The following is a 22442-nucleotide window of genomic DNA, read 5'->3' on the forward strand; positions in this document are numbered from 1 at the left end:
TGTTTTCAGGCTCGAGACAATTTCAAAACCCTGAGTCTGTACTAGTGACACTTGCTGGCAGCGGACTCTAAATTTTCCGTGAGTATCACGTACTTTTACAAAAAATAAACTATACAATATATGGCAAATAGTTGGAGTTGTGTCAATCGTAGGTGGTTTGGGTGCTCAGCCCATGAGAATAGGTGGTGGAGACGAGGCAAGTTGGAGTTGTGTTAATTGTAGCTAAGGGAGATGACTAATGTGAAGAAGATCTAAGAGGTGTCTTTAGGAGTTAGGGTGTGGAAGGTGAATGAAGTAGTTGAAGTTGGTTGTACCAATTGTAGCTAAAGAAGATGACAAAGATAAGGATGAGCTTGTAGGAGTTTTGGGAATCGGGGATTTGCTAAGGAGTTGAGGACGTGCTAAGGAGTTAGGGAAGAGCCGATGAGGTGAGAAGCGGAGGAGTAGCATGGGTGAGGAGCTCATCTATGAAGGCCTTGCCCTTAACCTGAACCTCGCCCCTTGGGCGAGCGAGCTCACCCTTGCGCTTGCCCTAGCAGTGTGAGCTCTTTGTAGAGAAGCGTGTGGGTTACATGCACATAGGCCTTACTACATATATATGCGTAGTCTCTTACATTTCTTCCTATAAATATGAGGCTCACTCATTTCATTTGAAATTTGTTATTTTCATTTTGAGAGACGCAACTCGTCTCTTTACTTGTTCACGGTTCTCACTTTAAAGTTGGAGGGATTATGCCAAAACACCTTCACGGGCCCCTCTAACAATCTTTGTGTGGTTTTAGGTTCTCTTTTGGCTCGAAACTTTGGGCTCGAGTTGGATTCGAATCTCGGATAAAAACTCTCAAATTATTTAAAGTATCAGTGACGTTTAAATAAAGTAAACAACTTTCTTAATAACTTTCAATTTTTTATATTTAATTTAAAATATATATTAAAATAAAGTGTTATTTTTAAAAAAAAAATTCACCAAAAATAGTTTAATTTGAAACAAATCAATATAAATCAATTTATTTGATTTCAAATTTTAAATTTAATCATTCTACTGATGATTTTGGTTCAACAGAAATTTTTTTCAATCTTATTTGTCATAATATTATTATTATGACCGTTTGACTGTCCGTGTTATAAGCATTTATTGTTACTTGCTAATTTTGGAACATAAAAGAAGACACGTGACATCTTGTATGATTTCAATTATGGGATCAGTACTAGTGATTTATAGAAGTTAAAATTTTGAAACGTTCGTTTTCACCTATAAATAGGCCATCTCGGGATTCCGCAAACTCTCTGGACACATCTACAATCTATCATCTTCTATTGACTCAAAACTTTGTTGAATATATCTTGAAGCACACACTTAAAGTTTGATCATATTTTTTTTCCAGAGATCACATTGTTTTTATTCATACCCACATTATCCTCGTATTCATTTTATAATTTGAGTGAGTTATTGTAACTAACAGAAAAGTCAATATATTCAAAAATCCGTATAAAGTTTTAAAAAAGTTGATACTACAAGTTTCAATTGACATTGTTGAATTCAATCTAAAATGGATGTTAACAGAAGCTGTCAATATCGAAGTGTTTAACTTATGATAATAGAATAAAGGAAGACGCAGAAGGATATTAACATTTGAGCTTCTAGAAACAAGTTTTGCGCATTTTATTCTCTACTTCACTTATTTTCATTTGTTCATAAAGTATTCGTTTAACTTGATAGGCTTAGGAGTAGTCATTCTCTCTGTTCATCGGAAGAGCAAACGAAACTTATTTCTTATGTTGTTACTTGGTTTATATAATATTTGAGTTTTACAATATGATTATTATGAACTATACTCTATAACTTATAGGCAAAAATTTGTGTGAGACAGATCTTTTGTTTGGATAATTCATGAAAAAATATTACTTTTTATGGTAAAAGTATTACTTTTTAATGTGAATATTGATAGGGTTGACCCGTCTCACGAATTAAGATCCGTGAGACGGTCTCACATGAGACTCACTTTAATTTATATGCAATCTTTTATTTAATCATACAATTATTATGTTGTGATTGCCGAATAAGAGGCCATTTAAGGATACAAATTATCTACAAATTTCCATTATTTCTGAAATTTAGTATACTGTTTTGTATTTTTTAAAACATAATCCGATATGCTATTTAACACACTATGAAATTTCTGACTCATCGGTTTCATAGTTTGATCAGATCGTTCTCTCTAACAAAGAGCCCGTGGAAGCCATAAGGAACCCGGCTCGGTAGCCTCACGGCCGCAACAATGTCAAGTTCCGGCGACTTTGCATCCATGACTAAAAACCTTGATTCCCCGTTGTTTTCGTTGTGTAGATAAGTCACCAAGTATCCATCATCTTCGTCGGCATTCGGATTATTAGGCTCCCGAGCCACAAAGAAGGGTTCTCCACCGAAGCAACCTGGTCCGAACAACCGGCTTGCCACCGTGCAGTCACGGCGGTCACCGTCCGACACTGAAACATCAAGTTTCACAACCCCTGATATTTTAGGCATTGGATCCCCTATTGCCCCATACACGTACCTACAAAATTTATTTTCGTTTTGAGTCAAATTTATTAAACTAATTAAATCACCCTGATTTCTAAGTACAATAATCAAGCTTTGACACTAATTTATCACAAAATTCTTTGTCTAGATAAAAAGATTGTACCTTTATCGTTGCTACAATTCAGTAAGTATTTTTGTATGAAAGTGCTTTGATTTAACGGAATTTTTTATGTCAATTATTTTATTTCATTTTGGTTTTTGTCCGTTAAATTTTCAAAGTTTGTTTTTGATACATTCCGACTATTTTGATCTAATAATCACTAACGTAACATTTAAAAATGATGATGTGATACTAAAAATATTGATGTCTAAAACATGAGAATATCGAACCATATTGACTTATTAAGAAAATTAAAATTTCAGATATAATGTTATATGTTTAAATTTTAACAGTCAGCTAAATGTTCGAACATAATTAAAATTATTTTTTCTTAAAAAAACAGATATGATTAGTAAAATCTAAAAAATCTTAAATTCAAGGTTAAAGCATACGTACTTGTTCTTCTTGCCCACAAAAGCAGGATTAATCACACAGAAATCCAGATTCCTCGTAGCCACAGGGAATCTCGACACGAACCCCGTCGTGAGGTCAATTCTCGCCATCTCGACCGACGCGTGTATCAGATCCATCCTTTCTAATGTATGCTCCACCGACAAAATATTTGGCGCCAGCAGTACGATCGTGTTCCCCTCAACTTCATCCCATGCGTTAATGGCATGAATCGCGTTAAACCCTGGGACCTCAAACCACTGCATCTGCGATTCATCGGTGGCGTATCTGGGGATAACGCCAAGTCGCGGAACTTTTCCTGGATTTGCACCTACCGGAGAACCGCCGGATATCATCTCAATTGGGTTCATCCCGATTTGTATTTCGTTGAATATAGCATATTTTTTTGTGATGGCGAAGTCGTGGAGGAGAGATGGGCTGCTCATGGAGAAAATGGGAACGTCGGGTTGTTTTTCTCCATTGCAGTTGATTCTGAAGAAGCTTAGAAATGGAGGCATGGGGCCGTACCGGAAAGCGAAGGTTTCGCCTGTTTGGGGGTCGATTTTGGGGTGGGCTGTCATGCTCATGAAGAGCTTTCGGTCAAAATCATGGCGGCCGAGCGTGTGAATTTCTCCACCGGAGTTTATTTTCACTGAGTAGGGGAGATCGGACTCACCTAAGGCGTAGAGATTTCCACTAATTAAAGCCAAGCTGGTGTTTGCTAAGCCGGTGCCTTCGGTGGGGTTGAACTGACCCGCGAGTATACGGGCAACGGCGAGCGCGCCACGCGCCGCCGAGGCGGAAAGGCCATTGAAGCCGGAGAAGACGTTCGGGATGACGGAGAATCCCTTCTCGCGTTCTACTTTGTATTTGTACGTCTTGACGTAACGGCTGCAGAGTGTTGCTTTGCCTTCGGAGATTCTGATGGAGTGGAGCATCCCATCACCATCGAAGAGGTGGTAGGGTCCGCGAGGGAGGAACTGAGGATTAGGGCCGTTGCGGATATACGCGCCGTCGAGAGCCAGTGGGAGAGAGCCTTCTACAACCTCGCATGGTGTCGGAGGAAGCTCGTGCACCGGAGCAAAGTTGTCGGACAATACGAATTTTGGATCGACGGCGGAGCGGAGAGGAGGGTCGATGAAGGTGTTGATGAAATTGTCTGCTGCATTGAAGATAGTGGCCGGGAGTGATGGCGGATCTGCTGGTCTTTTTGGAGACGGCGGCGTGGGGGCGGTGTAGGTGGTGGATAATTGTGGGGTTGGTTTCTTGAGCAGCTGAGACTGTGGCCTTTCGGTGGCGGTCTGCGGCTTTTCTTCAATCCTGACGCATGAAATGCGAGGATAATTACCGATGGAGATGGATCTTTTGGGCTTTGTAGATAATTTAGGATGGAAAGTTGGACAACTTAGAAAATCCATAGTGTTCTATCATCCACTGAGAAACGAAGATGAAATAACTTAAATATCTATACCCAGATATTTTTTGTATTAACCAACGTTTATATTCATATTATAAAACTTTTCATATATTTTTACGAATCAATTTTATGAAATAGATTTTTATTCGATTCATTAAAAAAATATTACTTTTCCTTACAAATATAAACATAATTAACTCATTTCACGAATATCTATACATATATGAAATCGTTTAACACAACATACATATTTTAAAATATATATCTACTCAACATTTGGGTTTTTGTAAAATATGTAGAGACGATAATTTCTCTCACCGATTTGAGGCCTTGCGGGGAAAATCCGAAGTGGAGACGTGGATCTTCGATTTTTTCGAGTTCGAAACGGATATGAAATTACTATCATCGTCACCGAACCCATCCTGAAAATAATATAATAATAAAATAACATTATTATTATTACTGATATTAATATTATCACTAATAATAATAATAGATAATGATGAATTTTGTTTCAGAGATTTCGTTTTAACATATTAATATTTTAAAACATGAATGATGATTTGATTTTTGCGATTTTGAGTTCAGTAGAAAAAGCGAGCATCGGAACGAGAAGTTGAATTCCAAGAGGGAACAAGAACAAGGATGGCAAACCTACAGCCTCCACAAACCCCCCTCACATCCCTAAAAATGTGAAAAAATCAGTTCAGTTACTTTATAAAAAGGTTTAACAATAAAATACTGATTTCGAATTGACTTGATAAAGGGCTGTTTGCATGGAAATATTTTTACAATTATTAGATAATTATAATTACATAAATCCATCCAATATCGTTGAGATATCCCTTATTCTTTCTATCTACAAACATAATAATTTATAAAATGAAAAATCTGTGCCTGGTCTCGTTCTAGCTCCACTCCTTTGTTTCGTTAAAAATAAAAATTAATAATGATAAAAAAAATATCCCCACATAAGTCATTTTCAATATATTCTGATCCAGTCGAAAAGATTTATTTATAATATATATAAACTTAGATTTAGTTATCTTATTTTAAATAAAGCTTGTATCATTTATATTCTTATTAATAGTAATAGTTACCTTCAAATTTTACAAGCTTTCTTACCAGTAAATTACTCTAAAATAATTTTCATTTGTGATCAAAATCTTGTAGGCCCGTGATTTAAAATGGAAATCTCCCACTTGATTTGAAAGTTTCGTGGCCTAACTTTTGCTAATTTAAACCTCCCAAATTCACAAGTGATATTATCATCATTATTTTTCTCAATATAATCATTGGTCCAAATTGAACCCACACAAAATATTCATCATATTTCATCCTTTCACAGTTCAATTGAAAAAGAAAACCACAAGGGACCACTTTGCAATTATGTGCATGCCCAACTTGTCCAACTCAATTAAATTCGATCAGCGAGCTACACACTTTATGTGGCTGAATTCTCCTATATGTCAACTTTTCCCAAGAAAACAACAGTACTCTACACTTATTAGTGGCCAAACGGCATAGGAAAATTCGAAAAATAAATAAATTTTATCATATATAATCAGTATGCAACACCTTTGATTACATGGAAATTTTATAAAAATTTCAATACTTTTCACTTGCAAATTGATGTTGTTCAAGTGGGTCGTGATGTGATACAGATTTATTCAGGGTAATTATTCTCTCCCAAGATTTTCCAGGCTCCAAAAATTAATGGTTAATTTCTTGAGATTTGACACTCGCTACTCCCTGTCCGTCGAGCGCATTCACTTTGTAAATTTTCAACACTTATTGATCTTTAGAGTAGTGGCATTCACCACCATTTGCTACATTTGTTTATACAAAAAGGGGAAAAAACGTTGAGCTCATCTTTTAGCGGGTAGAGATGCCGGGTCGCTGCCAATACGAACCCGGTTGGTCAATGGCCTAGCAATGAGACCGTCGACAATCCAACCGGCGACCGCACTGTCATTCTTGACATGGTTGAATTCATTTTGTACATATTCCAATGATATTTGAAGCCGCCCCCCAAGCCTGCAGTCGTGAATCATCGTGTACGGTTTGATTCCAGCGTTTTGCTCCAGCCAATACAGATAGCTGACCTGAAACATTGATCTTAGCATGTCTTGTGCGGATGAGCTTTCTTTGAGAACCACCTGTTTACGTTCAGAAAACAAATATATTAGGCGCTGCTATTTCAGTAATGTCGTACTTCACCTTTGTTAAAATTTAAAACTACTATCGAGTCATTTCTCGTCAACTCAAACTTCTGAAAGAAATGGTTTCTAAAATGACATCAAGGTAGTCAATAGTCGAAATACCCTGGAGTGCAATTCGAATGATATTTAACTGAATTGGTCTAGCCTCTCTGTTGCCCCCATATCCAACCATCATCAACGGATGTACCTTGAATATTAATTCAGGACGAATGTTTCCCAGCTTGCGGCTTACATGAAATATGGCATGTTGATGTATAAAACTATTATTATTGAGCCACTTTTTAGCAGTCTTTCTAACAACGTGACAGTTGCATTAATCAGAGATGAACATGTGAATTCAACAAAGACTAAACAAACTCGTTAAGAATAAGATAAATGGCGTTGAGAACAGGGAGGCTTACATGATATCTTCCTTCGAGTTCTGTCAGAATATAACCCTCATCCTTGTACAAATTGATTAGGGCGATAGCATCTTCTTTACTTTTTACGACATCAGAGAGTTTGGAACCAAGCTGCAATCTCCGGTCAATATGGAAAGCAGCATTGTTTGCATCTGTAGACAATACTTCATCTTGCTCCTGGATAAGACAGGACATAACATATTGATCGTCAGCGCATGCCAAAATCCTACCAAGCAACCATTTTTAAGTGTTCACATTTAGGAAACCTGCCAATTCGACAAACTACAGATATTATGCAGCTGTAGTAGAGAATCTACACAAATTTTCATAAAACTTTTTTACAGACCCAAATTTTTCCGCATCTGAAAATTCAATGGTTTTAACTTTCAGCTACACATCAAACACTCCTAAACACTGAGGATAATAGTGGTACATGGTCAGTCGATATCTATCACCTTTGAATAAAAACTATTAAAAAGAGAGATGGATTATGAGATAACTAAACCATGGAGCTTTACGTTTATAAAGAAACATTACTTCTGCGATCTATTCACATTTTATGCGAAAAACAGGAGCATTAATTTGAGAAAGAACTTACTTCAGATGCAGGCTTCATGTTCAAGAGCGGAAAAGCTGGAAATAGTGGCTCCTCATCATTGACCTCTTTAACAGAAGGGACGAGGCCACTTAGCAGATACTGGCTGAAGACTAAGCCTATTGGAATCATGGGGACATGTCAAATTTTACTTTTCAAAAGGATAGTAAAGCATGCCATGAGAAGGTAAAAAATATTAATGTAATTTGTCATGATGTTGCACAGGGAAAAAGGGAGGAAATTTAAAAGGACAAGGTAATACTTGCGCGGTATGGATTTAAAGTCCTGAGCTGTATGGATTGATATGATTTCAGATTGCAGAACATGTGGATCCAAGTTATGACACCAAAGGAAGCAAGGGAGAGAGAAGTCGAAGATTGAACACAGTTAGCTAACGCTATGCCAAGCAGAATTCCTATAGATTTGCTCACCATTCCTTGAGCTTCACCTTTAGCAATCACCTGTCAAAAGCGTATCCTTCAAGATGTAAATTTCAAAGAGAAACTCTGCCAGAAACAGGGTAAATGCAGCAATCATATATTTGAATTTATTTACTGTATATATGAGAATTGTTTTATCATGAAAACAAGTAAAAAATTCAGATGAACAAAAAGATTGACATTTGGACAGGATAACGAAAGATGTTACCTCTGCAAAGTTCCTCTGAGCAGCAAAGCCAGCATAGAAACAACTCCTCGTGGACGCCTATGATATGTAAAAGTTGTCTGATAAGAAAACTATTGCAAAAGAGATTTCAAATTATCCATGAAAGACACCGTACACACATATAGTCCAACATGAAAAACAATTCCAAATTAATTTACCTTAGAAGAAATAAAAATGATATGTTTGCCTACAATTCTAAGATAATAATATAACACATAATAATATAACAAGAGAATCCAGAAAACTTTTCCCCACTCATTAACTAAGATGGTTGCAACGCTACTATTTTTTCTCTTAGTTGTGTTCATCAAATATAGAAACTTATGATAATGGCAAATGTCAGTTCTTGTTTTGATAAGTTTACACTTCCCTCGTATAACAAGGGATTTAACCATTTAGCTTCTCAATTGTTTCATTGATGTAACGGAAACATAAAATAGATTTACACAACCCACATTAATACGAGCATTGAAGAAAATATGGCTTAAGTGAATTGAACATGGTACTGTTTCGAACATAATGATTTCACACCATGACAAGGTTTCAGAGAACATTGTTTTATAGAGGTAAGACCTTGAATCATTAGAATAGAGTCTTGGCTGATTATAATGTCCTTGATACCTCACTGACTATGGATGTGATCTTTGTGCACTTTCAAATTTTGAAACTCACTTGGATCAATGCAGCGGCGGACCTACCAGCTCCTGCAGCCGCACCAATTGGAACAAAAAGATGAGGAAATGCCGGGGTCAAGATTTCCAATCCAAAGGCAGCATTTTCTAAAAGATCAGCAAATAGCCTCCAACCCTTCGGATTGACATCAAAATGCCTCCCGTATTTTGACAAGAAAATTTTACTAACATACCCAATCCCATCCTTCAGGACCCAATTCACAGCTGCCGCAGTTGGAATAGCCCCTTTACCTAATCCAACTGCAAAAAGCAAAGCCTAAACATAACAGTGACCAATCAGAAAATTCTAAAGGACACTCGACATACTTCAGCAAATTACACCAAAGGCGGAAAAATCTACTACCTGAGTAGCAAGCACACCGCTAACTTGAGCTGCAATACCCTGAACTCCTCTCCAGAGAGAATATTCAAGATAGTCACTTGTAACACTCTCCGGAAACCCCTCTGGAAGCATCAAAGTCGCAACCAGGTCCCTAAATTTCATCCAAACATCCGCGGGAGTCATGGATGGTTTCGACTTTTCGCCACACCAAGGCCACCATTTTCTCGGTACAATGAACTCGTCCTTGGCATAATCAGGTACCAGCTCAACTCTCCTTCCACCCCTGATTTCACAAACAATATCCTCACCATTTCCCGAAAGATCATCTGTCTTTGCACGTGCTGCAGAGGATGAAAGGATGAAGTAGCTTGCTGAAGCGGACAATGAAATTAGGACAAAAGAAATCATTTTGGGCAAAATTAAGCACATTGGGTCGTCTTCTTTCGTGAATTTGAACTGAGAAGCCAAGAGAAATAACGAGTTTCGGTTGAAATTAAAGAAATTGTCACTCCAATCATCCCCTCGACCTCCACCTCCTCCTCCACCTCCGGCACCGCCACCACCAACGCCAGCACCACCTCCATGATCTCTGATATTGGCATGATGGTGAAGATGTGGGATGGAGTGCCGACCATTTACCAACGGAGTAAAGTTATTCTGCTTAAGGGTTTCGACATGAAGGAGAAAATGTTTAGCCAAGCCGTGCTGACCAAGAAGGGAATCATATATAGCGATGGTTGCGGCGGCGGTGTCAGGGTAGGGCGACGGAAGAGTTTGAGGACGAAGGAACAAATGGTGGTTACCGGCGGGGGAGCAATTCATAACTACAATGCGTGTGCAGAAGAAGCGTAACTCGTTGTGATGGCGAGCGCCTTCCGAAAGCCATTTCGTAAATTTCTCCGATTCAGCTATCAATGGGCTTCAGATTTGACTTTAGGCCCAAAGGCTAAAAGCCCGCTGACAACACAACCTACTGGCCCAACATATGATTTCATTGAACAAACACAGGCCGACAAACAATCTATATGGAAAACATCCTTGACTTTAGGAAGTGTTCGCAATAAAATAAAAAAAAAAAAAAACAAAACAAAAAAACAAATGATACTTCATTTTTACTTTAAAAAATAGTTTTGGGCGTTGCTTAACTTCAACTTTGTTCGGCTTATGTCCAATTTAATTATAATCTAAAAATAATCTCATGTCGATTCTGATTCTTCAAGAATGATTATAATATTTTGATAAGTAAATGATTGTTTTTGGACACTCTTGTGTTCGATATTTTTTCATGGAGTAGATCTCTTGTAAGACGGTCTCATGGATCTTTATCTGGGAGACGGATACCGATATTCACAATAAAAAGTAATACTTTTAGCATAAAAGTAATATTTTTCATAGATGACCCAAATAAGATATATGTCTCACAAAATACGATTCGTGAGATCGTCTCACACAAGTTTTTGCTTTTTTCTGATCCACAATTACAATTTACATTCATTCAGATAAATGAAAAGAGAGATATGAATAAATTTTTTAAATTTTATTAAAAAAATAATTTGAAAATTACTTATTTATCAAACATTATATTTTTTTAAAAACAAACTAATTTTTTTCATTTTTATTTTCAAATATTACTTCTTCTTCTTTTTTTGTCTTTTGCTTTTATACTGTCTATAAATTTAATCATTTCTACACAAACACGATCTTTCGCAAAGTTATAATGATAAGCCAAAAATATTTTAAAAAATTTACTCAAAATGTAATACCCTATTTTCAGTACCGTCCGATGATGATCACCTGAATATCTTCAACATTTTACATTTTATATTTTTTAAAAAAAATATGAAAAGGATATGCTTTCTTGTGGGAGTTGAAACGCATTCATTATTCAACCGAAGAACGGTTGGAATACCATTTTCTCGTACATTGTTAGAATATCGTTTTCTCGAACACAAGGTACAACAACGGAAGTTTAAAATTTTGTGTGAATGGACTTCCTCGTACCCTTATTTATTAAACATGATATTTACATCACATATGCTAGGAACTTGTTTAGAATATAAGATACACTTCCTACCGAGTTTCATGATCTTACGTTCAAAACAGACTCATAATACCTATTCTTTTTTTTTAGAGGAAACCAAACTATTCATTAGATAAGTCAGAAATAGCTACATCCATCAACAGAGAAGGATAAGAAACAAGACAATGGGTGAAGTTTTGGTTACATATATCGAGCATACATAATGCTACACCAGAGAGTTTTGGTTACATCAAATGGAACTAGCACATTGATCCATATGTTTGCTTCTACAATTAGCAACTGCATTGAGTCCATAGGTTTCTGGCACATCGCGGAGAGAGATTTCGTTTAGAGATGATATTCTAAGTTCATGATAACGGATAAGGAGGCATCTCTACTTTGTTTGCATATGATGTCCCAAAACCATGCGAATCAAACTTGGTGTTTTATTCATCAGAAGAAACAAAGGTTACAGCAGAAGTTTAATCCAAGGCAACATCGTACAGGGCGAGCTACTACTGGACGTACTTAAGACAACAGCATATTACAGATCAAGTCAAGGAACTGTAAGCCAACCTCCTTTTTGTCCCAACGACTTCCAAGACGTTTCAAGCTGCATCAGATTTAGTTTCTCTACAAAACGCTCTAAAATTTCAGCCTCTTCCTCCGGTGCAAATGCCATGCAGATACTAAGCTCTTGGACTGCCTCCTCGTATTCTCTGTAAGGGGTAAAAGATGTTTTGTAGAAACGGGGGAAATACTCGCAACCACAGGGGAGATGGCCCAAAAATAACAGGCTCCGCATTCATACCTGTTATAGAACAGCATCATGCCAAAGTCACGTCTCAGAGCCCAATTATGAGGCTGAAGTATAAGCAATCTCTCGGAAGCCATGATCGCAAGCCTAGAAAGTGAAGAACATATAAATGGAGGGTGATGGACAAATTACAGGACATATTTTCTTGACTCAAGGAAAGGTACAACACTAAGAAACATGGAAAAGAGAACAAAAATTTCATCTCCTCCGCCAGCCACGAGCAAATGTCAAGTAACAACTCTGATATGACAAATCATTTTGAAACTCTTAATTCAAAGAAAAGGGTTATAGAATTACAATATAATATGTTAAAATAAATCCTATATGTTAGATTTTAATATTTTGAGAGAATTTATGAGTCAGAATTCACAATTTCGTCATTCTCAGGCCAATCTTGCCATATATGCATCTCAACCTGTAGGATAAGACAAATAGGCACCTGTAATATCAGAACACATAGAGGACAATAATAATCAAGATACTGAAGAGAGTACAATGATGCGCTACCTCAACTCCTGAGGCCGCAACAAAGGCACATTCGAACCCCTGTCATTATTGAACTTGCCTTCAGATTTATGAAACGGTCTTAGTGGAGAAGTCAACATCAACCCATAATTCATTTTTGAAGCACGCTTCCAGTAGAGCCTCTGCAATACATATTTACTTCTTTATTCTGGTGGACAGAAGCATACTACATTTGGGAGTCATTTCTTGAGTGTAATGCAAGAAATCCAAGCATAGAACAAAATAAACTAAAAGTAAAGCTCACAATCAAATTGGCCAAAGAAATCCCAATGATGTCTCGATTTGTTGCGATATCCAGCCCCAAAAGTGAGTTGCTGTTAATGTCTGAGGCCTTAGATCGAGGGTCGTCAACACACTTTCCATTAACAATCCCGAACAAGCTATGTCCAGAGGTTGTCCTGAATAATTCCTACATATAAAAGATTTAGTTATCAGATCCTGTAAACAAAAACGAAAAAAAAACTGTTGCATAGCAATAATTTCCCCAAATTATAGGGTAGCATATATGGCAAATCGTCAAAACTTGGCATTTGGGTTGATGTATGGTTAAAATATTTAATTACTGTTACAATTAGCTATAACTTTGAGCAAAAAACAAATGCTCCATCACACAATTATCGCAACTAAACACAAGCTATTATATGGGATAACCACTGCATGCCAACCGAAATAAGTGAAAAACTAACGTACCTCAGGGTTCCTGGTTGGGGGCCATATCAAAAAATCTTCCCCAACACGAGATCCCACAATGGTCAGATTAAGTCGTCGGCAAACTTCGATGTAAATCACACTTAGCAAAATTGCTGTCAAAATTACACCAACAATTTCAGGGGAAATCTTGACTTCTAACCATGAACATATCAGAAGTAACACAGTTCACATAAACTAGGAAATCTAATGATTCTCAAACATATACTGATGGAACCTTACCACTTGCGCATCCAGAGCTTAATACAGTGTGCAAGTACAAACACTTTGAATCTACTAGTACAGGCGACCTTTTGAAACCTCTCAATTCGAAAAGAACTTTGTTCACAGCGTCCAAAACTTCTACTAAATCGCATCCTATATCTCTCGACACAAGCTCAGCTTCGACTTCCCTTGATATCGCGTCTAGCTCAATCAACCACTCATTCATATTCTTTCCGGCTATTGGAATAGCTTCCACACAGTTCCATGATTGCATGGTAGACGGTGATGGCATCTCTCTTCGTTCATTACAGACTGAATGGGCGTCAATTTCACGGTTAAAAGCCAACAATGCCTCATCTTCAACAGCCACATAAAGCAAAGCCTAAAGAACCAATTCCAAGTGAAGGAACACAATCAACAACAGCAAACCCAGCCTTTAAATACAAAAACCCAAACAAAAAAATTCCTTATACAAATCCATCAAGAGGAAAAACAAAATCTAAAATATTTGTCTATTAGATGCATGAAATTCTCAAACTTGTAAATCATTCCACAATTGCTCGTAGAAGCAATTACTCCAATCATGGAGCATGAATACTCTTGAGCAGAAGAATATTGCAAGAATCACCTTTGCAAGTGAGATATCTTTGTCCTTGGACTGAAAACATATCTCCCGAGTAAATTTCACTCTCGCAGCCTCAAGAATCTGACATATCATAAACATATGAATCAAGGTTTCACATAATTCCACAACCGTCCAGACTTATAAGGATATAAAAATTTAAGTTTCACTCTGGTTTCAACAAAAGAAGATATCACAAGAAACTAATTCAACCTCCTTGTATAAATTGGCCCTCGACGAATTACACGATACGGCTGCTACGGCCACATTACAAGAAGCCAGAGGTGAAAGGCTCGGATTCATCTTTTTAACTGCAGCATTTCTAGCTGTTTTAGCAGTCATATAGTTCAATTTCCCTTTGCCACAGGCACTCCAACATCCATGAATACAATCAAAATCATACCTGATGATGCTAAGTTAAAGTCACATTCAACAAATCTATAAATAATACGCCATAGGACAAGAAATACATCAAAACCCATTAAATCTTTTAACTCAAAATCGTCATTTTACCTGCCAAAAGTTCCCAAAGGCGGCATAGCGACAGAAGATAAGTCGATCCCTCCAGTAATCATTATGTGCTGGTTACCAAACCCAGGGAAAGAAACACACATCATTCTTCAATTTCCCATTAAATAATTAGGACAGGGGGCAATATTTAAAATTCCCAACAATCGCAAAAAGGATGTCCACACAAGACCGGATTTTCTTGAAATTTCTCCTCCAAAGCCCCAGCTTCTCAAGAAAAGAAAAAACAAAACAAAACGGTTGCTGAGATTAAGTTCAAAAGGCGACACTGTTGTTATAAAACGCCAAAAAGCAGCAAAAATCCCGCAAGAAACAAAAAAGAAGTAAAGAGGGGCAAGCAATCAAGAAAACTCAAAAAATAAAGCTTTCTCCTCGTCAAAAACCAGTGAAGATAAAAGCTTTGGAAATCTTAGGAGATGAGGGTTTAAATGAGGGGTTAACAGAGACCATTCCGGGTGCTGAGTGGTAACTTCCAAAACACGAGGAAGACACAGACAAAGATGATGATGACGAAGCAAAGTAACTGCAAGCAATACAATGCATATAGTGGAAGCTGGCACTGATAATAACGCTGAAACTCCCCAGATCCATAGAATTGTAACTAATAAATTCTAGCATCAGCCAAAATAATCCACAAAAAGTAAAACCCAATTCTGTTTTTTAATCTTTTTCCCTCTAATTCTTCAACTCCTCCCTATCTCCCTCATCCGATACACAGGCCCTCCATCTGTTGTGTGCTTATATATAATCTTGTCTGACAGTGGGGGGAGGAAATTCACAATTGTGTGCACTTTTTGGAAGGAGGGTCCCTGTTTTTTGTTATCGTCTAGCTTATATGGTGGAGCCAAAAGAAATGGATAGGGAAGAGATAACCTGATCATCCTACAGTTTATCAGGACTATAATCTCTCGTTACCTCACTAATCACCATTTACGTGTGTCTGTGTGTGATTATTTTATTATGCACTGAAAAAACAAATTTGCAGTAAACGAAGGTTCCTGTGGTATCCAATCCACCTCGATGAAACGTGTTCTTCTCTGAACTCAAGAAAATTTTTCTTACTTAAAAATCCTATAAAGTTCTACATCAAGTTACGAGTATAATCCTGAGAATCTTTTGGACAAGGATGAAATTTATGTTTTTTTTTTTACTTATTTAAAGAAATACGTATATTTTTTCGTATCCCGGCATCGGATATGGGAAATAATAATTTATAAATATTATTCGGATTTTCGCAATATTTGGTTCTGTAATAAATAATTTTCGTTGTGTCGTTAAACTGCATGAATATTTGTTTATAAATATCATCGAATTAATTTGAATTCTATTTTTGGGTTTTGATGAATATCAGTAGTTATTTGAACTTTGAAGCCTTCAAAATATAAAGACAATATAGAAATGAGTAGATCTCTTGTAAGACGGTCTCATGAATCTTTATATGTGAGACGGATCAACCTTACAAATGTTCACAATAAAAAGTAATATTTTTTCATGGATGACCCAAATAAGAGATCCGTTTCATAAAATACGATCCGTGAGACCGTCTCACACAAAATTTTGCTTATAGAAATAGTGGCTCCATGGGGAAATATAAAAATAGATTTTTAATTCGGAAATATAATTTGATAAAAAATCAGAAACGTAGATTTCAAAACATATCAATTTTAGTAAGTCATCAATTAACATATTTTAGATTGAGTAGTTATCTTATGATATGATTTTAATGAATTTTTATCTTTAAAATTAGTCAACTTGTTTCATATCTACGATAAAAAGTATGATTCTGGATCAGATTAAAAATCTATCTCATACAATTGATACGTAAAACCGAGTTTCAATGAAGTTTTATTGTAAAATAATATGTGCATGCAACACATGAAGTGACCTTCAATATATATGTTACTATGTAATTAGCTATGTTCATAATTAGAAATGAGAAAAAAAAATGTCAATAACTTTTCACTTGATGTGACATAATGTTCTTGATATATAATCATTGTTTTGTGAGATAAATTGACGACTGATGTGTGTGTAGTTATATAATTTATCTAATAAAATGACATATTATTATAATAATTTTATAAATTTGAGTAAAATATCGAATAAAACAAATATATATAAAATTTAATTTTATCATTATTGCCAAATGAGAGTAAATGGGAAAGATATGTAATACCATAAAGTGATTTTATAATAACTCTAAGATAGCATAATTTGGTGGATGATGGAGTGATACATGGCATGGCCCAACAATGTTTAAGGAGTATATTAATGGGCATAATATTGATTTGGACATTAAAGAAATGGTATTAGGAATACTTAGTGTGAATAAAAATTATAAAATACTTGTGCAAGGATAAGGTCATTATTTTTTTTAATAGATTATTAAACGAAGAAGATAATATAAAAATATTGAATCAAGAAAGAGGGAAATTATATCCCCACCTGGATTGTTACATCTCCACACACCTTGTGGACTGATAATGGTTGATTTTCTTGGGTATCATGTAGGAATGACAATTTTTCCGATGAGTTTGGAAGTTAATGGGAAAAACTCAAAATAAGGACGGAGATCTATAATTTTTTCGGGTTCAAAATTTTTTTAAAATCTCTGAAATATATTCGAACCTGCATCGAAAATAATATTAGTAATAAAAATATTAATATTTTTAATATTAATAATATAATAATATTATTTTTAAAAAAATAATAATACTATTATTATTAATATTAAATACCAATAATATTAGATAATAATAAGTTTTGTTTCGGACCAATCTATTTTGTCACATTAATATTTATAAAACGAGGATAACGGTGGGGATGACGATTTGATCCCTGTAGTTTCAGGCTCGAGGAATCCCCGAACCTGAAAAAAAGAGATCGAGACGGGTATGGAGGTAGGCATGAAATTCGGAGACGGAGATGGGGACGACAAACCCATCCCCGTCCGGTCTCATTGTCATCTCTAGTCTCGCATTTCATGGGTCTCACATTTCATCATGTGAGATCCATGAAAATCAACAACAAATATTACATCGAGTATATTTCAACGGGTGAAGCATAAAATTGCTCAAAGAGAGATAAAGTCACATTATTAAAATATTGAGCAGGTCTCTTGTGAGACGGTCTCACGAATCTTTATCTTTGAAATGAGTCAATCTCACCGATATTCCCAATAAAAAGTAATATACTCTTAGCATAAAAATGAATATTTTTTTAATGGATGACCCAAATAAAAAATATGTCTCACAAAATACGATTAGTAAGATCGTTTCACACAAATTTTTGCCTAAAATATTTAACCTAGCTCTATATCTACCACCCACACTCATCTAGGAAATAATTCAAGTGAATAAGAGATTATTTCCTATTTTGTGGTAAAATTCAATTTCAAAATAAAAGTTAGTTAATATTTTTAATATAAAAAAAATTTCCATAAAAATAAATTAGTATAATTCAAAATTATATTGGTGAAGATAAGGGTGTCAAAATCCGACACGACCCACCAACTCGACACGTTTCAACCTGAAAAAATAAGGTTTGGGTCTGAGTTTGGGGTTTTCGTGTTCAGGTCAGATCGAGTTGGACCCGAGCTGACCTAAAAAAAATGATCGAGTTGGTTTGGGTTGGGTTAAAATATAATTTTTTTAAAAATATATATATATAATTAATAAATATTACCTACATTTTTTATATATTTTATTTCTGGAAAAATATTTATATATATTTATATGATAAATTTTCATAATTTAATATTTATTTTGAACATTTTTTTATTTTTTAAATAATTGTTTATTTGATTTGTAAATATATTTTATTTTTCTACGATTAAACTTTCGAATTTAAATCACATATACGAGAGAACTTTTGTTATTATATGTTTAAATTAAAATATTATTATTAATATTTTTAATTTTATTTAATTTTCTTAAAAAAATTCAAAATCGGATTATACGAGTTGATGAGTTAATTTGGTTGATTCGAATTCATGTTTGGATGGAGAGTTTTCGGGTTGATTCAAGTTCGATTCGGGTTGAACAATTTTTGAATAGTACTATTGCTCAACCTCAACCAACACACTCAACTCACTCGAATTGACATCCCTGGACGAAGAGGCCCCACAACAACTATCATCTTCTCACTTATTTTTCTTATCGAATACCTCTCATTGTATACCTACTTTTAAACGTGTATAATGTTATCCAATTATTAAGGGATGGTGATAGGACGAGCCAATCCATTTGACAAGAGACAGATATTAGTCATTTTATATTAAAAAAAAAGTACGTACACAAGGTTTGCCTCTTATTTTATTGATCAGTGTTCTTAACACTAGTTTGTATAATTTTTTTTAATGAAAACAAAAATAGAAAATAAATAACAAATGGTAAGTTTTTAAAAATGAAAAACATATTACATTTTGTAAATAAATAGGCATCAAAATGCAATAGATACAGAATTTTTTTTTATTTTACAAAGACAGAGTGACATTTTCGTAAATAAAAAAACATAGAAGACACAAAATAAGTGTTATTTTAATAAATAATAAAACATCTAAAGACAGAAGAAGAAAGAAGAGGGCATATAAAATGACTATTTGTCTAATAATTTTTGTTATGTTGAGAATGACAAAAATTTGTGTGAGATGGTCTCACGAGTCGTATTTTGTGAGACATATCTCTTATTTGGGTCATCCATGAAAAAGTATTACTTTTTATGCTAAGAGTATTACTTTTTATTGTGACTATTGGTAAGGTTGACCTGCCTCACAGATAAAGATTCGTAGGACTATCTACAAGACTTACTCGTTGAAAATTGAGTTAGCATATAAGCGTAATTTCATCTCAAGTTTAATAATTAATTAAAAAAAAGTTAATTAAAAGATCTAAACTATAATAAGATATTAATATATATATAATATAATTTTTTTATATGGATATAAATATTTTTATATTATGATTTGACATTAATTTAATAAATTTTTCAGATGCTTTTTTATTTTATTAGGCATATAATGGATAGGGGGTGAGTCATCTCACTTGGACGTTCGCCTGCCCACGCCATCTCAATTTCTCATTGATTGGTTTGTTGAAGAATGTTTGTGGAAGAAACGACAAGGTCGTGAGGTGGAAATTAGCTAAAGGACCTGGAAGTTTTACGACATTTCAAAAGGATCCTTAAAATTTAAAAAATTGTTAGATTTATTCAATAGTTTACTTGGGGCCACATTTGAATTATTCGGAATGAAATATTAGGTGGATTTGAATTTCAAATCCTCGGTCGAATGTCATTGCTCCTTAACAAGAATGCATATATACATATTATAATTTCACAATACAAAAAAAATTAGATATTATATTGGTTCTCTCTTTGAAGATGCTGGAGATGAATATGACTATGGTAATGGAAGATGTTAAGATTGGAACTTGGACTCTCAACTCAAAAACTAGCTCAAGGGGGGAGGATTGTCCAAGCCAATATATAAAATTCTCAAGTTATTTATCCAACAGATGTGAGACAACTAACACACCCTCTCACGCTCAGGAATGAACATCTGGAGCGTGGAGTTTACAAATGACCTAATTATGGGCAGAACGGGTGGCCTAATTATAGGCAGTCCAACACCTAACGGTGAAACCCGGGCTCTGATACCATGCTAAGATTGAAATTTGGACCTAACTCAACCCAAAAGCTAGCTCAAGGGGGAGGATTTTCCAAACCAATATGTACAATTCCTAGGTTATTTATCCTACCGACGTGGGAAAATGAACAGAGGATATCTTATGACAACATATGTTGTTGAATGTCAGTCTTCTTGTCACAGTGAAGGTATCAAAGATCGAAGGTGTATGGAAGAGACCAAACCAATGCTTACATGTGAAACTACTGGCAACTTTTTTTCATGGAGTTGAAAAAAAGTGAAATGGAGAGATTGATGCATGGGTTATGGAGAGATTCTTGAAACCTCAACGCCTTCGAAAAGTGAAATATCAGAACTAGTCTTGGCCAGTGAATAGCAATTCCAAATTCTTATAGGTAACCCGCTCTTCTAGTAACTTTTTTGCGTATGGTTTTCATTTAGTTATCCTCTATTTTTTACATTATTTTATGTCCCGGGATTTCTAAATCAAATGGTGTATTTTCTTCGAAAGATATAAACGATTCTCACATTTTTGCAGAAAGTGAGAACCATATTCCAGACGTGGATAATGTTTCTGAGCACAAGGGAACATAATTATAATCATTTACCCCCGTAGAAATGAAAAGCCGGGATTGGATTCTAAAAGTAGTACCACAAATTTGTTGATAAAAATCAGGTTTATCAATGTAATGAATACTAGATACGAGTAGTATCGTAATCGTCTAAAGGTGAGATTTGTTACAAAAGAGAGATGGAATGATCCAGTAAGCGTATAACAGATTGATTTGGAGATGGAGACTTTTGATGTTTTTGTTGCGTTTCTCGCTTGGTCATGAGTCGATTACCGTGGTTTGCGATCCTGTTGAAACATTGAGTTGTTTAACTATAAGAATAAAATGAAATGAAATTTACAAGCATACCGTGCTTCTCCAAGTTGTCCGATCCACATTTCTGTCCAAATGAAACTTCTTATATTGGAGGGTTAAAATCATCATTATGCCCACCAAGAAAAAGCTTACTCCAGAAAGAAGGCTGCAGTTTTATGGCAAGACAGTTTAAATATGCACATTCTGATCATTTCAAATGGCGTATGTAGTAATTAGGCGCAGGCCAGACACAAGAACTGACAAAAATCTCGTTCTAAATCCTATTTTTTTGTCTGGAAAGGTCAAATCTATGGCATCACAAGTTATTTGTCCCATGCATTTGAAACTTTCCTTGGAGTCATGCACAACTCAGCCTTTACTTTGAGTTTACATGCATATCAGATACTGATTCTTGACGTTTAATTATCTTCTAAAAATATGCCATTTTTCCTCCCTTAATGCACACAATCACCCGAATTCCAGTAGAAATACAAAGATCGTTTATTCGTATGATTATCATCCAAATCTCGTTTCAACTTTTAAAATTGATTCTTTTCATTGATATCTTTAAAAATCGTGACAAAACAATGAAATTAACTATAGAAAATTACATAAACATATAATTTTTTCCCAATATATACATATGCTATGGCACCCACTTTCCTATTCCTATATATATTTCTTGAATCAAAGTTTCCACCAATAAGTGCAATAACCAAAACTTCACAAGTAGTAATTAACACGGCCTGCCTTGGTTTGTTGATTCATAATGAGTGACACAGCTGACTCATTTGACCATGCTTCCAACACTTCAAAAGGGCCGTCTCCCATAATCCCACTTCTTCTAGTGGTGGCACTAGGCCTTCTCCTCCGGGGCAACTCCTCCGCGATCAATCTCAACCTCCCATTAGTCTCTGACTCAGAAAATGCAATCTTCACGTGTGTGGTGTTTATACCTGTTGTGTTACTACTCGCGTTTTATTCAACCAGTCATTCGATTATATTACCTCTCGTGCTAGTACTTGTCTCCTATACGGTCACAACAATGCTTCTTGGACCTCTTGTCTTGATTTTAATCATATGTTTGGCGACGACAGCTTATTTGCCTTCTTTAAACTGTAA

The 22442-nt window shown here is 35.3% G+C and overlaps 3 protein-coding genes across 5 annotated transcripts; all 3 read right to left on the reverse strand.

Moving 5' to 3' along the window:
* Nucleotides 1–2071: 2071 nt before the first annotated feature.
* On the reverse strand, nt 2072–4515 carry LOC140831139 (probable carotenoid cleavage dioxygenase 4, chloroplastic). The gene is made up of 2 exons (XM_073194925.1): nt 3078–4515; nt 2072–2555 (listed from the first exon to the last, which is right to left on the reverse strand). The coding sequence occupies exons 1-2, from the start codon at nt 4487–4489 to the stop codon at nt 2195–2197; spliced, it is 1773 nt and encodes a 590-aa protein (XP_073051026.1). The 5' UTR covers nt 4490–4515; the 3' UTR covers nt 2072–2194.
* Nucleotides 4516–6288: 1773 nt separating this feature from the next.
* Nucleotides 6289–10269, reverse strand: LOC140831140 (protein root UVB sensitive 1, chloroplastic). The gene is made up of 7 exons (XM_073194926.1): nt 9408–10269; nt 9045–9320; nt 8355–8411; nt 7969–8167; nt 7710–7825; nt 7112–7288; nt 6289–6647 (listed from the first exon to the last, which is right to left on the reverse strand). Exons 1-7 carry the CDS (start codon nt 10206–10208, stop codon nt 6357–6359), a joined length of 1917 nt encoding a protein of 638 aa, XP_073051027.1. The 5' UTR covers nt 10209–10269; the 3' UTR covers nt 6289–6356.
* Nucleotides 10270–11859: 1590 nt separating this feature from the next.
* Nucleotides 11860–15713, reverse strand: LOC140831141 (uncharacterized). 3 transcript variants are annotated; one of them, XM_073194927.1, is made up of 9 exons: nt 14796–15711; nt 14496–14685; nt 14289–14366; nt 13679–14042; nt 13439–13551; nt 12993–13157; nt 12731–12870; nt 12218–12310; nt 11860–12125 (listed from the first exon to the last, which is right to left on the reverse strand). In XM_073194927.1, the coding sequence occupies exons 1-9, from the start codon at nt 14897–14899 to the stop codon at nt 11963–11965; spliced, it is 1410 nt and encodes a 469-aa protein (XP_073051028.1). In that variant the 5' UTR covers nt 14900–15711; the 3' UTR covers nt 11860–11962. The 3 variants fall into 3 exon arrangements, 2 of the variants coding, with proteins under 2 accessions (XP_073051028.1, XP_073051029.1); XR_012117798.1 differs by having other exon boundaries at nt 11975–12125; nt 12218–12638; nt 14796–15713; XM_073194928.1 differs by lacking the exon at nt 14496–14685 and having other exon boundaries at nt 14796–15710.
* Nucleotides 15714–22442: the final 6729 nt, after the last annotated feature.

Source organism: Primulina eburnea, chromosome 4, assembly GCF_022965805.1.
Source record: "Primulina eburnea isolate SZY01 chromosome 4, ASM2296580v1, whole genome shotgun sequence".
Classification (NCBI taxonomy): Eukaryota; Viridiplantae; Streptophyta; class Magnoliopsida; order Lamiales; family Gesneriaceae; genus Primulina; species Primulina eburnea.